Source organism: Theileria annulata, chromosome 2, assembly GCF_000003225.4.
Source record: "Theileria annulata chromosome 2, complete sequence, *** SEQUENCING IN PROGRESS ***".
In the NCBI taxonomy this organism is placed as follows: Eukaryota; Apicomplexa; class Aconoidasida; order Piroplasmida; family Theileriidae; genus Theileria; species Theileria annulata.
In genome coordinates this window covers 929,195-946,445 of record NC_011099.1, presented here as the reverse complement: position 1 = coordinate 946,445, position 17,251 = coordinate 929,195, and the positions used below count along the sequence as shown (strand labels likewise).

Sequence of the window (17,251 nt, the reverse complement as noted above, 5' to 3'; positions counted from 1 at the left end):
ACTAATTATAAATAAATAATCAAATATTAAATTTTAAAAAAATAATAAAAACTACATTCTATGAGATCATACCGAATAATGAAAATAGTGGATCAAAATTAACTGTTGGAATAATTCAAAATAATAGAATAAAGTTAATGGTTTATGACATTAAAAATTAATTTACAAGGTCACCTGTGTTTGCGATCCCTAGATCTTGATCTAGAACTCGATCTCGATCTTGATCTTGATATGGATCGGGACCTGCTTCTCGACCTTTTTCTATAGTTTTCCCGCTCTCTGCGATCACTTTTATCGGCATAGCCTCTATGCCTGTAACTGCGATCGCTCCTCTCAGTGAAACTCCTAGAACCTTCCCTATAACTTCTATCACTTCTACTTCTTGGTGAGGATTTTGACTCTGATTTACTAGTTCTTCTTTCACTCAAATATTCCCTGGAACCATTTCTTCCTCTTCCATTCAATCTAAAGAGTTTTTATATATCAATATAATGGTAATTTAATTGGGTAACTATTGGCTTGAAATTGGTTAAAAGGTACCTGTGCCTATTTTCTTGAATGTATGCTGATAGGGTCTTTGACATGTCCCTCAGTTTCTGAAATCCAACGTGTATTTTACCGCTGTAGTGTTCAGTTAATCTCCTGTCACTATCAGTTGCTACAACATCCAGATTAGACAAATCATATTTATAATAAAATATTGTTGTAATATTAGTAGTTGTGAAGTACCTGATAGAAGAGCTCCACAAACGTCGCATGGTTTGAGTCTAGATTGGTAACTGGCGTCTCCTCCCTTTTCAAGCATCTCCAGTTTCGTTCTCTTTAGAAGTTCAACCTCCTCAACAATTTTGAACGACTCTTCAACCTCGCCGTTTCTGCCAAGTTCATCCGCCTGCAACATGTTACACGTTGTTATTACATTGGTTGTCTAATTAATTAGTTGGAGATTGAACTTACACGGGCCATTCTCGACTGAATTTGGCTATCGATTTTTTTAGCCTCCTCAATTATCATTGGATCTAGAGTCTTCCTTCTAACCAAATCCTCCTCAACCTAATTTAATTATCATTTAAATTTTAGCTAAATACCCTAGCTTTTCCTCTAGCTATTTTTTTATCGCAGTCGTCGATCATTGGCTGGATAATCTTCAAAGTTTCCAGCTCATATCCGTAAAAATGGTTCTTCCTTTCATTCTGGTATCTAAGATAAGATTTTAGAATTTACAAAGTAATCTTAGGGATTTTAGAGTGAAACAAATAACTTATTTTTATTAATTTTACCTTTCTCTGAGCTTCTCTGAATGTATTCTGCTACATTCTCCCATGTAGAATTTCTAAAACATATATAAATTCACGTTGTGTGACGTTTAAACAACTAGTTGGTGTGGGAGATAAAATAATTAAGTAGAAATGTTACGGTGTTTTCAAATAGGTCGTGTGGGCAGATTCCAGTCAGGTATTGCCTGCAAACATCAGGATCCGTGAATGGTTTGGTGGAATCCAGGTCTTCCTTTTGCTCATACTTGCCCATTAACTCGGCCAATGTGGCCCTTATTTGATCCATTTTTATTTTCGATTAATATTCGGGAAATTGTTTTTGATTTATAATTATTTTCAAGTTATGGTGATTTCCGAGGCCCGATACAAATGAGCGCGAAAATAAGTTCTTCTCAACTAATTTAATATAATTTAGATATTCTATATATTTAACGTATTTGTGTTACTTTTGGAGAATTTGACTTCTTATCCCGGTTCCTTAACTTTGTTCCGATTTCAATATCTTACACAGTTGAAGAATCTTTTTAAAATTTACTAGTTACTATGGATTAAATAACTAAAAATCTTATTAGGTATATAATATTATATTTGTGTGTAATACATTTGAAAATTTTTCGTATATACCAGATTGGTTAGATTAATTTACTAATCATAGGTAGAGTGATGAGGTGAATGCGATTCCCTTCTTTAATTTAGATATGCAGGTCAGGAAAGTCTGTTCCATCGTCATGTTTCCGATATTCCTTGAGGCACAAGCCAGTTGCCTCAACAATTCGTCCAACCTTCTAAACAAAATGTACAAATGCTCCCTTACCTAATGCATCTTATTACTGAACCCTCAAACACTGATGATTCTGCCAGGATTTCTATAAAAGGGTCTCCTTTTGCCCATCTGTAAACTACTGACATTAATGTCGGTCTAAGCCTATTTACATACTCAGACTCGTCTACTATTATTCCACAGTCTATCATCACATCCACTATCTCAGTTGCTATTTCCTAAAAATTATAAATGGTAAAAATGATTTACTCTTATTTTATTATAAGCGTCAATAAGTTTAAGTTCAGTTGGAGATTTTCCTTCTTTTCTATCATCGTTAACTAAGCAACTTAATGATGCGCATATATGTTCCGGTTCCATGTTTTCGAAAAAGTTCCTCAAAAACAACTCAGATACCAACAATTCATCCGTTGCGTTAATTTCGCATGCTATTCTTCCCTTGATTGTCACTGTTCCAAACTGGTCTACGTATTCCAACTTCCTCAATACTGACTTCATATGCCTCAATTCGTCCTTCATAATTATCTGTGTACATTCCTTTAATTGGTTCTCCAACTCCTCAGTTTCCTTTCTAACTTTCGAATACTCCTCATATCTATATGTGTGTGTAATAAATTGTTTTAATTACCTGGAAAACAATTCTTTATAATCTTCTCTCATTGGTAATGGTGAAGCATTTATTTCATTCATCAGTCTATCAATTTCACTACTCATTGATTTAGTGTTTTTTAAATATAAATATTTAATTAAATGTAAGGTTGTATCGACTAGATACGATAATATATGTGTAAGATCTTGATTATTGATTTTCATATGTTCAACTGGGTGTAGAAGTGGGAGTTGTCCTAGAGTTTGAATGTGTTTACTGAGTTGTTCGAATTTATTAACCATGGCGTTTTGGAAGTTTTGAGACTCTACATCCACCTTCTCGTGAATTGTGATCCTGATCTGTGACATCTTCTTAATTGAGTCAATTGGAAACGCTTTAACTTCAAACCTTCCCCAACAAGTCTCTGTTGATGGATACATGGCATCACCTTTCATATTAACTTGATATAAGCAATCAAAATGATACTTCTTCAAATTCTATAATAACATATTTGTTAAAAATACTGTATGAAATCACTGTGTAACTATGAATACGCTGTAAAATACTTTAGGGTTGTTTAATTTTAACTTTGGAGGGGAAATGCAAACGGCCCAACCCCAAACTTGATCATTTTTAACATAAATTAATCTTCCATAGTTTAAGTAATTTAAAGATTTTGTATCATTCATCACGATGTTACTCATTTTCTCGTTAAGTTTTTCCAATTTTTCCTTATTCTCATGAAGTGATGATGTTAGAAGGAACAGTTCAGAGTCGAATTGACTCCTCAAACTCTCAAGTTTAACTTTAGCCTCCTTTAATTTTGAGGATATTTCTGCCGACTTGTTCTTGACCTGGAATTGCATAAATGACCTTTCAATTAGGTATTCCGGTGTCGTATCTTCTATTCTCATCAAATTCAAAAGCATATTATAACCCAGATGAAATGTTGAATCCAAGTTCAATGGCTTTCCCAGAAATATCTTCTTCACCTCTTCATCAATCAGTGCTACAAACATATTATGCCAGTATATTAAGTAATTTTATTTAACTCTAATTTAATACTAATTAAAATTATATTTAGATTTAATAATACCATCAGATTTATCTAGCATTATGATAACAACACCAATGGTATCTAAACCTCTTCTACCGGCTCTACCAGCCATTTGTATATATTCTCCGGACGAAATGTATCTGACTTCTCTTCCATCCCACTTCTTCATCTTGGTGAAAACGACCGTTTTAGCCGGCATATTAAGTCCCATGCTGAAAGTTTCTGTGCTAAAAAGTACCTTGAGTAGCGATTCTTGGAAAAGTATTTCAATGATTTCCTTGATAATCGGCAGGAGTCCACCGTGGTGAATTCCAATCCCGTTCTTAAGTAACGGAAGCATGAAAAGGTTTTGTGGTAAAAGTCTGTCCTGTTCACTTAGAGTTGCCATTGCATTTTTATAAATCTCGTCAATGAGTTTTTTTTCCTCATCTGAGGTCATGTCAAGGTGTCTGACTGCTGTGGCAGACGTCTCACAGTCGGATTTACTGAACGAGAAGATGATACATGGTGCGAGATTCTTGTCAAAACAGAGCTTAACTATGTTTTCTATATCCTTAAATGTGCTGGTTATGCGTCGTTTATCTCTGGAACCTGATTCCTTATCCCGAAAATTATTTTGGGATCCAGCGCTCAAGCACTTGTTATAGTTACTGGATTTAAAATTATTATCCTCATCAAGAATAAGGTAAATTCCTTCAGCTCCAGACATGTATAAATAATGGTTTAGTGGCACTGGTCTGTAATCTGTACTAATAACGTTACAGGGAATTCTCTTTATTCTAGTAATCCACTCTGAGAATTCAAGGTAATTCGGGATTGTTGCGGATAGGAATACTAGGTTTACTTTGTTTGGTATTAGGATGATTGTCTCCTCCCATACCACACCTCTCTCTAGATCACGCATGTAGTGTACCTCGTCGAAAATGACACACTTCATCTCCTGAACAATTTCACTTCCTCTGTAAAGCATGCTCCTTAGGATTTCGGTGGTCATCACCATCACTGAGGCGTTAGGGTTTAATGTAACATCTCCTGTCATCAGGCCCACGTCTACGAACTCGTCTGACAGGTTCCGGTACTTCTGGTTACTCAACGCCTTTATTGGTGATGTGTAAATGATCCTATGCCCATCCCTCAGTCCCATTGCTATAGCATATTCGGCTACAACTGTCTTCCCAGCTGATGTGTGGGCGCAAACTAGAACTGACTCATCTCTCTCCAATGACTCTATTGACCTCTTCTGAAACTCGTCAAGTGTGAATGGGTATTTCTTGGCGAATGTTGTAATATTTTTTGGCTCATACTTACTATCTACAGGTGCCACTCTATAATGGGAGCAATTGTATGAAGAGTGGATCTTCTCAATTTTAATATCACTTGTAAGTGGAGAAGTCAAATGATTAAACTCGTAGTCTTCGTCGTGGTTATTTATGTTATTGCGTGAATTAGGAAATTTATCATTTTCACCCTGTTTCAGTGGATTAGTGTGATCTTCCACTTCTTCACCTAATTAATATTATATTTCATGGTTAAATTTATTAATTTTAAATAAATTGGTTTATAAAATTATATAATTAGGTGTAAAATATTCATAAATCAGGAGGTTGTAGATTAAGCGTACGTTGATCTTCAGTTTCGAAGACATCGAACATGGAAAGTGGATCTCCCATTTATGAAGCTATACAAAACATATAATACATGGCTATGGTACAAAAATTATCTTATTAAACTGATATCTGAAATTTTGCCTTACACAACGTTGACACAATACTTTTTAAAATTTTTAAAAATCAGGTAAATTCTTTTAAATCATCTTTTGGTTTATTAGAACTTGGCATGGAACACCTCTTGGTATCATTTTCTTGTCCGTTGGCACTGATACTAGTGTTCCGTTCATGAACGTTTCCTGACTGACCCTTATCAACACCGTCGTTGAAACTGTGTTTTCTATCAATTTCAAACTTTTAACAAATTTTTTTCCTAAAAAATTTCATTATACAGAGAAAGTTTTTAGGTATTCTTCTTATAAATTTATTTTATATATGATTATTTTTTTATATAGTTATTTTTTATATGAACTCATGGTCTATGTAATAAGTTACTATTTTCCAATTGCGGAAATATCATTAGTATTGAAACGTGTGTAATATTTTTCAAATCCTAAAGAATTTTAGTGTTAATTAATAAATTGTAAATAATTTTTGGTTATTACTTTGGAGTTCTTTAAATCGCCTCGAATTTTGACAGTTTGGAGTTCCAACTCGCCCCTCGTCTGAAATAATTTTGTGGAAATGTTCCTTACCTGGACCAAAAGAGTGGCTGTGATTGAAGCGAATGGAAGTGGAAAGGCCTTTAAAACTCCAATTGGTGTCGGAATTTCAGAAAAAATTATACTCTCCAAAAATGAAATAAATTTCAGATCCGAATAGCCTAACATCAATTTTAATCAATTTAGTTAATTAAATTCAATAACTATGTAAATTGTACCTTGTGAAAGGGGCTGTAGTAATTTATATATGTTTTTTAAGGTAGGAACATCTCTATGGAACAAGTGTATTTTGGAGTCTTTAGATGTTAGTCTCATGCTCCCGACCAATTCAAGCCAAGTTGTTTCCAAACTAGTTTGTATATCTTCACAGGAATAACTCATCTTAAACATAGAATTTTCAGCTGTTATATTTTCAGCTACATTTTCTCTTGTTTTTAACTGGTTTGAGGTAGTTTTCCGTGTCAACTTTTGGCTTGTGAATATATTCGTGAAAAGTGATCTCTTGTTTTTTAGGGGAAAAAGGTCCAAAATGTATAAAATATCAGGCTTTTCCAGTGTAGGATCAAACTCCTGTAAATACTGCCAGAAATAGTCTTCTTCATAATGGCAACTATTTTTCTGCTTGCTTTTGGACTTGGTCACCTCTAAACTGTTTAATACTTGTAATATTATGGTTGTGATCCCCTGGTAGCATGAGAATATATACACTGTCTCCATAGATTTTAGACGAAACATAAACTCCAGTACCTTGAAACATACCTTGAGTGAAATAAACAACTTTACATACTTCGATACTTGATCTAATCAATTATTATCCCATACATTATATATATATAACATTGATAATATATATATAACTAGTGTGTGTAGATACAATTTTTGTCTTTAAGACATGTTATGAGATCTGCAATTCCTAATTTAGTACAAACAATTAAAGTTACAAAAGTGTGTAAAACGGAGTTTGGAAGATGATAATTGAGGTTATAGTCCCAACACTTGGTGACTTGTTTCTGTGATTTAAGTATGTTTGTGGTTTTCATTAATTTAAACAGACCCAGCACATTTTTTACTGAGGAAATGTACTTTGTGAAATAGGAAGATAAGTCTTCAGATTTCTTAACTCCGTTAATATTACAGGTGTTTGAAAAATTATATAGTATTCTGAGCCAGTAATAGTTATCTTCAGAGACAAAGGAGATTCTCGAGAATATTGAAGAGGCCTCATTGTAGAACCCAAGCCTCAAACAGAGATTTCCAACCTTGTATAGATTACTATAAATATCACAACACTCAACTCTTTTTTCATTCTCAATAAAGTTTAGAATAATTTGTTTTTTGAGTATTTTCGAATATTCTGACCCCCAACTGAACTTTGGCTTTGTAATCACAACTGTCAAATTACCATCTCCCACATATGATTTTCCAGTAAAAAAATCAACCACAATTGGTCTAGTTTTGAAAGTCTCAGACAAAGTTTCATTATTTACTGCACTGTATAGGTGGTGTACCAGAATATCATGTTCAGATAAAATAGACTCATAATTAACATTCTGTATCTGTAACAATGGCCTCATTATAAGTTTTAGGCTTTTGTTTGAAATTGTTTCATTATATTTAGAAAGAAATTGAGCGAAGTTTTCCTTATCTGTTAAAAACGAGTACTCAATAATTTCCAGCAGTGCAAGTAATATTTTAATTCTAGATACAGACTCTAGTCCACTTATATGTTGTTCAATTAGAGTGAATAGCGTAATTAAAATGGTACAAGGATTTTGAAGGTATTTTAAACACTTTTTAGCTACAAAAATTATATTTACGTTTCCGGAACTGTACTTTAGAGACTCCTTTAGGCAGTCTAAAAATTGGGTGAAAACTGAACTATTTCCTGTTTTCACAAAGAATTCAAGCAGTTTAACACAAGTTCCATAGTATATGAATGAGAAGAAGTATTCCTTTTTATTCAACAGTGGATCAATCCCATCAGTCAACTTATCGATGTTTACATACTTATGAGGGTTTAGTGTGTTATTTATTGTAATATTGGTCAAATCTGCCATCTTGTCAATTAGTGGCTTATCCACTTCTGATGAGAAATACACAAGGAAAAGACCATAAATCAAGCCTCTAATAAACAGTAGGTTAATGCGATTATTCTCAAAATTGGGTACGTCTGACTTTGGGTTGAGTGTTAAGAAGTTAAGGTTTTGGTGTAGTAGTCCTTCAAGTCTTTCTCTATGTCTTTTTAAGTTAGTTTGAGACTCTATAGATACGAGAGTTGACGATAAAATCAGTGCTATTTTCTGCTCAGTTAGTATAGCCTTGGCTTGGTAACTAAGTTTAGTATGAGAATCAAGGGATATTATCACAGCCCAAACCATTCTGTATAAATATGTTGATATGTTTTTGAGCTGTTTAGATGAGAGTATTAAAAGTGTAAAATTCTTGATTCTTTGAACGTTGTGGCCACTTTTAATTGCGTTACTGTAACAAGCCTTAACGAAGTTCAGTGAAACCTGCTCTGGCAAAAGTGGTAAAATTTTAGACAATGAAAGCGCAGAGAGATATGACAGTTCATCGTCTGGGCCAATCAGGAACAAGAAAAGTGCATTTAGAATCTGAGGACTTTTTGAAGCAATTGTTGGTACTTCTGACAATAACTGAATCCCTGTGCAACATAAGTTAAGGTCCGTGTTATTTAACATCTCTAATACCAAAATCTCAAAAATATTCTGACGGAAATTTGAACTTGGGTATCCTATCTCACCAATTGGATTAACCTTCCTATTTATCACAAATTCCTCCATTTCTAAACCCATCATATATTTGATTTTATATACACATATTATATACTATTAGTATACTATTAGTATAGTATATAGTTACTATTTAGGCACCTGTATAATGTATGGGAATGGTAGATGGATTATATGATAATGATATAAGTGCGTTGATAATATGTTTATTCTTGACAATTTGAGAATGTGCAAATGACCTTACTGGTGTACTTTCGGTGTATAGAATAATCTCAAACAGGACTCTGATCATGAGGTATACGTAGGCGTAGGAGTTTTCGTTTATGCTCTCTAGGAGTATATTTGAGATGTCTGAGGTTTCGAAAATAATTGAGAACATTTTGGCCATTTTTGAGCGCGGCTGGGCTGAAATGGCTCCAAGGTCAGACTGTGATATTATAACTCCTAGCTTGTTTATATATGTGCTAAGTTGTTCTAAAGAGAGGCCACTGCTTTTTATTGAGTTGTAAATTTCCAGAGAAATCTCTGGCAAACTCGCATATTTCGAGAAATCCACCGTGAAATGGTCATCTCTTCCCTCCGGTTCAGAATATTGACACTCTGAAAATTCATTTAGCCAATTTTCTAGCCAGATTATATATCTACCCTCTTCCAAGTCCATATATTATATATGTAGGATTCCAACACTACACAATGTGTAATTTGTTTTTAACACCATTAAAAAATTAAATTTATTAAAAATTAAACAATGTAGAAATTAAATTATACAATGTTGGAGTTGATGTATTTGATAAAATCTTCCATATCGTTGATGGAATCTATATCCATTGATCCGTTCAAATCTTCTTTTCCATTTAAATCATAAACTTTTGGGGGTTTATATCCACCATTTCGTCCTCCCATATAATAATCATCATATACATTTCTTTTTATGTTTTTTATATCTCCGAATACTTGATTTGATTTCCCATAATTTTCATTAATTTCACTCCCAGGCCTTATGTATCTAAAAATCATAATTTAATCAATTACTTACTTTAGAGTATGTAAAGTTGCCTCATGTTTTATCTTTTTTATCCCTTTATTTTCAATCCCTTCGCATAATGGACTTTTAACATTCAAGTCCACTTTACAGTGCCTGATTTCCCAGTTGAGTGAATATTCAGGCGATTTTATGCAATAACTTTCTGCGATTATTTTATACATTTTGGTCTTGGTGCACTCAAACTCGATAAAATCCGGGACTACCTGCCCTAGGGTCACCTTTCCCTCCTCTGAAACGTCAGTGCTACAATCCGATAAATTATCTTTTTTTGTAATTTTTAACATCGTTTCCTTTAGTTTGTTGAATAATTATAGTTAATTGCGATTAAAATAAAAATCTTAAATCTAACAAGACGTGTAAACGCGCACTGAGTCAAACGGATATATACTATATACCAACTATATATCATCAAGATGTAGCAATTTTATATGATATTCCATAAAAGTAATGCGTCAAATTGTGATTTACATTTTTCAAATACGATTTCTAAAATTAACATTAAACATATCTTCGAACCCTTAGAGTATCCTCCCGCAACATCACTCTCCATGAGCTCAATTCTACACCTCATTAATCAATTGCTCACATACCTGTTAGTAAAAACTTTTCTAGGTATATCTGAATCATTTCGAATCGCGGCATTCAGTGGCTATATCAGATATATACAACCAATATTATAATAATATATAAAATAGGATATATAGTTAGTGTAACTGTTGGTTATAGAATACTTTGGAATCTGAAGTAGAAATGACTGTGGTTTCATCGGTAAAATAGTTAGGGCACGATTTTTTAAGAGGCTAAAAAAAGATAAAATATAATCTAAAGAGTTACATGAATGAATTCATCAACTTTCCACAAGTTAAAAGGTGCTCCTTTATCAACTAATTCATAAAAGTTCTTTTCCTTCTCCACTATTGACCTTATCAGTTTCTTATGTTCAGATTTCTGTATACTCATTAACTCCAATACATTCATATATAATTATTCATAGAATTATTTGGATATGTGTAAATTACTTGATTTTCAATATTTCTGGAGATTCTGAGTGTGTTGTTTCGTTCATAATTCCTTAATTCCTGTTCAATTGACTTGAGTCTTGACTCGTCTTTAGAATTTGTAAGTTCATATACTAAAATTTTTTAATTTTTATATTTCTTACTTATCGACTCACAGTCCTCCAAATACTTATTATACTCTGGTGTATTTTTAAAATTTGATCTTGTATCATTATATCTACAGATTATTATTATAGAATAATAATATATAGTATATGAATTGGGAAAATACACTTGAAGAACTCTTTTTCTAGCTTCTTTATAATTTTCATAGTAAAATGAGGACATGTCGTAGGGAGCAAATGAATGGCGAGTTAAGTGACAGCGGCAAATTGCACATTGAGTATAACTGCCTTGCGAAGCCACTAAAAATTCAGGGTTAAACGGAGAAAATACCAACATTGTTTTTCAGCGCATACATCACAACTATATTCTCATTATTTCTCATTAAAATTTAATAATATACCAATAAATAAAATAGTAATTAAGTAAAATAATTAATAAGATAATGGAAGAAAAAATAATTAATAGGATATGTAAATAAAATAATGTATAGACTAATTTTAGAGAGAAAACGAACATTTTATGGTCACAAACTTCAGAAACTAGTAAAATCTTATCACTTGAGGGAGTTATAACTTCTAGGCAAATTGGACACTCAGTATCCATTACTGAATTGTTGACATTGCGATAATTTTAAAATTTAGGTTCATTCATTCTACTTATAACTTTCTGTGGTTAAAACAATTAAATTAAATAATTGTGGAATAATTAAAATGAGTAGATATTGAGGAATTAGGAGGGGAAATGGACGATGTTGTAGTGGGAATCATTGACCCGATGTGTAACTTTTTAACAATTTATCCTATGGTATTCTATTTAAATTGTGTAATGTGTATTATAATTTTTGTTCCTCTGTTAATTATACAGAGATTTTCTCAGATATAGAGATATTTTTTCATTTCAACATCGTTATTTCAATTTTATCGGAAAAAATCGATATTTCTCAACATAAACTTTCATTTTAAAATTATAAAATGGAATTAGTAATTTAAGTACTGTAAAAATAATGAAATAATTTTAAAAAATAGTGTAATATAAAAATGGGAGATGTAATGTATTATATAAAGGTGGATATACACGAGGTGAAGGATGTATTATATAAGGAAGAGAGTACAGAGCGTGAGATAATTCCAAATGTGTTTGTTGAGGCTTCATTTAAAGACTACAGCAATTATACCCAGACCAAGGAGCATTCCTCAAACGCCTTTTTCAACGCCTCTTTTAACTTCACACCTAAACTCAGCCCTTCAGAGTTCGAACGAGGAAGAATTATCGTAGCCCTGTACCATAAGGAAGGAATTGCTAGCTATAAGAAACTCATCGGACATCATGCCTTCAGCCTTCCACTGATTTACTCTAAACAACAACATTGTATTCATAGATCATGGGTTAAAGTTTTTAACCCTAACTTTCCAACTCATAACGCTGTATCTTACTATAGTAGTTATATATAGTTAATTATAGTTAATAGTATAATGATGTAGGGAAGTATGTTGGTGTCAATATCAGTATCAGCACCAGGAGATAAACCTGCGGTATTTAAGGATGATGATTTATCAGGCCAAGGCCTAGGAACAGATATTGCTCAGACTGGAATAAGATTCAATAAGGTGCCAGAGATGAATTTGAAGAATTATATGCTTTATCTAAATGTGGTTTGTGGAAGAGACTTCATGCTAAAAAATCTATCATACTCAGAGATCAGACCCTCAGTAAGATTATCGCACTTTGGAATTTTTGAAGAAACGCCACCAATGAATGATAATACTAATCCTGAATGGCAAACAACTCTATATATACCATGCCTTACACCTTCATTTGTATCCACTAACATAGATACTATTAGACATAGTTAGAGTTAGATAGAATTGTTAAAAGTCGTATTAGGATGAGACGGTAACAGTGGAATTTTATAATGGAACTGAATTGTTACAATTTGAATCAATTGACTTGGTTCACTTGATTAATAACGGATTCCCCCCCAAATGGATTAACATTTATTCCAAAGGTGTTGGTAATCAAAGTAACTCCCACTCTACTTAATTATATAGTTAATTGTTTATTAGTATAGTGTTGATTTATGAGTAGATTCAAACTTGTTGGGTGGAATTTTGAAGTTTTTTTCTGATTCAACGAGTTCACTGACTGATTATTTTGGGCGCATTTTGATAAGTGCGTCAGCGGAGCAGGTGCAGACGTTGTATGTAAAGGGTATTAAGCCGTGTAGGTCAATTTCTCTGCCTCCAATCCAGGAACGTAAAATTGCGGTTGACATTTACGAAATCGTCTCACTGGATCATAAATATAGGTTCATTGAAGTTATAATTTCACAAGGTATTTTCTCAACCAAAAGCCGTGTTTTCCAATTAAAAAATAATGGGTCTTATGAAATTAATGATATTACCGGTAGATTACAAGTTTTCGAACCTTCATTCTCATGTACCTCACGCACAATATATAGCTATATAATTATATGGTTAATTAGTTGTAATAATGGAATAGCGAATGATGATGGCGATTTGTGCGATTTTTTTATATACGTAAATTCATTGTCTGACGGTACATGCGAACGAGTTTCATGGGCTCGAGTACCATATGAGAAGGTGAAAAATTCTGAGACCAAGCCGATGTGGATATTACTTTCCTCATTCGCCAATGAACCGATTGATCTCTTTAACATTCTTCTATCATTTGAAGTTTCGTCTAATATCGCAGGCTTCGAAAGAAAGGAAAGAATTAAATATAACCTCGCTAGGTATAACTTCAGGTGCATGATCTATGAAGCCTTTCAATTGCCGTGTCTCGAAACCAATTGTTATCCCTCATCATATATCGAAGTTTCTCATCTATAATTAGATACTTATGTAAATAGTAAGATATTTATGGCACTATTAAATATTTGTGGAAATGAATTTATAATAGGTTGAATTGTCCGGAGTTAATATAAAGACGGGATTAGCTCGTGATAGTACAAATCCGTATTATTTTTGTTCAAGGGAGGAGGAGGTCTATCTCCCAACTAACCTTTTGCTTGCACCAAATATAAACATTAGTGTATTCTATGAACAAAGCTCTGTCTTCTCTAGACCCCGTTTGGTTTGTACTGGCCAGTACAGTTTAACGAATGTTCCTCGTGAGTGGACTTGGGCACCGCAGTGGCTGAAGTTGAGATCACTTTTAAACCCAATGCATAAGCCTAGAGTATTGGTAGCGTTTGAATTAATTCCATCAGCTGAGCTCACACGTTCACCTGAAAGTTTCCCGTTTTTTGAGGATATCGTTCCTTCAACTCGGTCGTGCATTTTGACACTTGTTTTACTTGGAATTCGGACCTTTAGTTTACTAGAAAATCCAAGAGTTCAAATTCGATTCAAAGGATATGATACCTTCATTGATCCAGAATGCCATTCACATAAAACAGCCAACGGACATAATTCACATAACTCAGGAAATTTAGGGGAAGGGTTCGATATATTGAATGTTACAGGAAAGGCAACGAGCGGTTCGTACGGTAATTGGAATTTTTTAACAACACATGTAATAAACCTTGAACTTCCAAAACGTATGCATCACCATTCTTGTTTGGATCTTCAAGTTATATGTGATAATTCAGCAGGGCCACTTGGATCCACGGTTCTAACGCTAAATCAGTACTTCCCATGGTTAACCCCTACGGAAAGGAAACTGAGTAATGAAATGTTTAGGATGGAATTGATTGACTGCTTCAACAGTTCAGCTCCGAGTAACACTGTTAACATTAATAAAAATCTCGAAGATGTTAATAATATTAACGTTGAATTCGTTGACGAGATTGATGCAGTCTCCAAACATAAATCCAGGTTCCATGCCATCGATAGTAATACTAATATTAATGCTTCTGTGAATAGTGTAGACAATAACTGTGTGGGAAATGACGTAACGAGTAAATCAAAAATTGCTATGGAAGGCCATAACAATATTGATAACATTACTAGTGAGACTACTAGTGCTAGTGATGCGAGGGACACTGTCATAAGGATAGACGAAGGAGATGAAGTTGATAAGTTGATAGATGAAGATGAGTTGGATTTCGAGATTTTGATAGATGATAGTATGAATAGTTTAATGCGTGAAGAGATTTCATACGAGTTGGAAGCTGAGATGACTGAAGAAGCATTTCAATATAAAAAAGCACCGATCCTTCGATTTAATGAAAATGGAATACCTGAAGTCATTGGCATACTCAAATTCATTATCCAAATACAAGAATCGTCAAATAATCGCCAACAGCAACTAAAACGTATCTCACCGCCGATTATATATTTAATTAGAAATTAACATACCTTTAGTTATATAATGTATGTGTAGAGATAGAAATAATGCAAAGGGAAGCGGATGAGAAGATAAGGAGATTTCGGAGTATGTGGGATGATGCAAAGGATTTAGTGGTTCGCGCATATATATTAGAAGCCAAAGGTCTTTATACTAGTGGCTTAATAAATGATTCTATTTCTATAAAAAATATAACTGGTGAAGATTTAACGTATATTTGGATACGGAATATTGACGATCAACACACTAATACCGGCAACACCATCAATAATAATAATACCAGAAGTAGTGTTAATAGGAGTATGTTATACCCATATAGTATTAAAGATTTAAATAATGGCAAGAAAGGATTAAAGCCGATTTTTAACCAATGTTATAATTTAAGTTGTAGTTTACCAGAAAATTCAATTTTGAGAGTTTCAGTCATGAGTAAATCAGCTTTAAGTGAGACAATTATTGGTACAACATATATTGACTGTGAAGATAGATTTTTTAATGCACGTTTAAGGGAACTGATGTTAGGTGAGTTGGCTCCAGTTGAGTCTCGAGTCTTAAGGGGTGAGGAACAGCAAATGGGAGAAACAATATCCCGAGGTGTTTTACGTATGTGGTTGGAAGTACTTAGAGCTGAGGATGCAAGAGCTAAACCGATCCAGAATTTGGGATCACTGGATCCAGCAAATTATGAGTTGAGGGTTGTAATTTGGCGTGCACGTTGTTTTTCCGATGAAACTTCGGAAATATCACTTTACGTTTGTGGCTTTTACCAAAATGAACTCGGAGAATTTGTTCAGAAAACTGATACACACTATCACAGTAAGGATAAAATCGGTATTTTTAACTGGCGTTTTAAATACCTCGTCACCATCCCAACTGAATACACTAATCTCAAGTTACAACTATACAGTTACACTCTTTTGAAAGATGAAGTTATTGGTGAAGCTAATATTGACTTGGGTTATGAGTTTCATAGAGTTTGGAAGAAGAATCGACTACACTCAATTCCGAAATTCACTGCTAACCTCTATAGCCTCGCTGATAGTAGTAAAATTGTTGGTAGCGTTGACGTTGAAATTAGTCTTTTAAATGAAAGTGATAGTAAAAGATACCCAGTTGGTGCCGGAAGGGAAGAACCTAATAGAGATCCGTACCTGCCAAAGGTTAATCAGAACCGGAACTTTGTGGACTTTGCTGGTTTCGGTGATACCTTCGTCAACTTTGGCAATAAAATTATCTCTGGGATCAAAACTACCGGTGCGATCATTGTTGTACTATCTATTTTCGCTCTTGCTATTGTCATTCTCATTATTATCAAATAATTTTTTATCATACACACTTACTTATTGTAGATAAAATATAATATGCATGTGTGGTAATGTAATATTAGTTGGTGTACGTGATGGTTTGAAGCCATTGATAGTTTTGAAATGTGCAGGTGGTAAATCTGTTTTTTGAAACGATTACGACTTGGCTGTTACTTTGGAAAATAAATGAAACCGGGTGTGGTTCATGTGATTTTCGGGCCCAGACGATGTTTTCTCCAAACTTTAAGTAGTTAAGATTAGACTCCCTCGCGTAGACTGCTGAAACAGTACGGTTGAACCTTACGTATTGGAATTCCCCGCCACAGTTGTCGGTACCTTTGCCGGTAATAAAATACTTGCGCATGTCCAAAGCGGTAGTATTTCCATTTTTGAAGGTGAGATTAAGAGTATTTTGGACTACGTCGAAGAGTAGTGAGCTAGGATAACCTTGGAAGGGGTCGACCCAGTAACTCCAGATAAATCTCTCGTCATATTTGACTGCGCTGCATATAAAGTTGAAAATGATCTCGAAAACGGAACCTAGGAGGTTAAAATCACACTCTAGGTATGTGTTTTCACAAAACACACCATCTACGAACTTTAATAGTTCGACTTGGTAATTCGTGTGTGTCACATTGGACCACTCCTCGTTCTTATCATTTCTCATGTACAAGACAGGTTTATTGTCTTTCAATTCCACCCTATGCTCGGCTGGTTTCTTTACTTTACACGATGGCATTGTTA

General features: G+C 33.8%; 9 protein-coding genes across 9 annotated transcripts, besides 1 other annotated feature; 1 reads left to right on the top strand and 8 right to left on the bottom strand.

Moving 5' to 3' along the window:
• Positions 1–157: 157 nt before the first annotated feature.
• TA13605 (uncharacterized protein) lies at positions 158–1,563 on the bottom strand (the record flags this gene model as incomplete). Its single annotated transcript, XM_947109.1, has 8 exons — positions 158–357; positions 410–465; positions 541–658; positions 730–892; positions 958–1,053; positions 1,089–1,200; positions 1,281–1,333; positions 1,417–1,563. The coding sequence occupies 8 exons, from the start codon at positions 1,561–1,563 to the stop codon at positions 158–160; spliced, it is 945 nt and encodes a 314-aa protein (XP_952202.1).
• A 363-nt stretch (positions 1,564–1,926) lies between these two features.
• Positions 1,927–5,374, bottom strand: TA13610 (ATP-dependent RNA helicase, putative; the record flags this gene model as incomplete). Its single annotated transcript, XM_947108.1, has 7 exons — positions 1,927–2,062; positions 2,092–2,276; positions 2,308–2,653; positions 2,687–3,144; positions 3,214–3,656; positions 3,744–5,210; positions 5,326–5,374. The coding sequence occupies 7 exons, from the start codon at positions 5,372–5,374 to the stop codon at positions 1,927–1,929; spliced, it is 3,084 nt and encodes a 1,027-aa protein (XP_952201.1).
• Positions 5,375–5,508: 134 nt separating this feature from the next.
• On the bottom strand, positions 5,509–6,708 carry TA13615 (uncharacterized protein; the record flags this gene model as incomplete). Its single annotated transcript, XM_947107.1, has 4 exons — positions 5,509–5,684; positions 5,807–5,864; positions 5,917–6,134; positions 6,192–6,708. The coding sequence occupies 4 exons, from the start codon at positions 6,706–6,708 to the stop codon at positions 5,509–5,511; spliced, it is 969 nt and encodes a 322-aa protein (XP_952200.1).
• A 122-nt stretch (positions 6,709–6,830) lies between these two features.
• On the bottom strand, positions 6,831–8,792 carry TA13620 (uncharacterized protein; the record flags this gene model as incomplete). The annotated part of the gene is made up of 1 exon (XM_947106.1): positions 6,831–8,792. The coding sequence occupies one exon, from the start codon at positions 8,790–8,792 to the stop codon at positions 6,831–6,833; it is 1,962 nt and encodes a 653-aa protein (XP_952199.1).
• Positions 8,793–8,859: 67 nt separating this feature from the next.
• Positions 8,860–9,387, bottom strand: TA13625 (uncharacterized protein; the record flags this gene model as incomplete). Its single annotated transcript, XM_947105.1, has 1 exon — positions 8,860–9,387. The coding sequence occupies one exon, from the start codon at positions 9,385–9,387 to the stop codon at positions 8,860–8,862; it is 528 nt and encodes a 175-aa protein (XP_952198.1).
• A 101-nt stretch (positions 9,388–9,488) lies between these two features.
• On the bottom strand, positions 9,489–10,055 carry TA13635 (uncharacterized protein; the record flags this gene model as incomplete). The annotated part of the gene is made up of 2 exons (XM_947104.1): positions 9,489–9,723; positions 9,763–10,055. 2 exons carry the CDS (start codon positions 10,053–10,055, stop codon positions 9,489–9,491), a joined length of 528 nt encoding a protein of 175 aa, XP_952197.1.
• Positions 10,056–10,195: 140 nt separating this feature from the next.
• On the bottom strand, positions 10,196–11,231 carry TA13640 (CDK-activating kinase assembly factor, putative; the record flags this gene model as incomplete). The annotated part of the gene is made up of 7 exons (XM_947103.1): positions 10,196–10,331; positions 10,362–10,420; positions 10,503–10,571; positions 10,606–10,719; positions 10,791–10,879; positions 10,934–11,007; positions 11,062–11,231. 7 exons carry the CDS (start codon positions 11,229–11,231, stop codon positions 10,196–10,198), a joined length of 711 nt encoding a protein of 236 aa, XP_952196.1.
• Positions 11,232–11,932: 701 nt separating this feature from the next.
• On the top strand, positions 11,933–16,522 carry TA13645 (uncharacterized protein; the record flags this gene model as incomplete). The annotated part of the gene is made up of 6 exons (XM_947102.1): positions 11,933–12,319; positions 12,377–12,712; positions 12,780–12,915; positions 12,981–13,729; positions 13,815–15,171; positions 15,240–16,522. The coding sequence occupies 6 exons, from the start codon at positions 11,933–11,935 to the stop codon at positions 16,520–16,522; spliced, it is 4,248 nt and encodes a 1,415-aa protein (XP_952195.1).
• Positions 16,457–16,516: a sequence feature (1 probable transmembrane helix predicted for TA13645 by TMHMM2.0 at aa 1395-1414).
• Positions 16,523–16,586: 64 nt separating the features above from the next.
• Positions 16,587–17,246, bottom strand: TA13650 (SfiI-subtelomeric fragment related protein family member, putative; the record flags this gene model as incomplete). Its single annotated transcript, XM_947101.1, has 1 exon — positions 16,587–17,246. The coding sequence occupies one exon, from the start codon at positions 17,244–17,246 to the stop codon at positions 16,587–16,589; it is 660 nt and encodes a 219-aa protein (XP_952194.1).
• Positions 17,247–17,251: the final 5 nt, after the last annotated feature.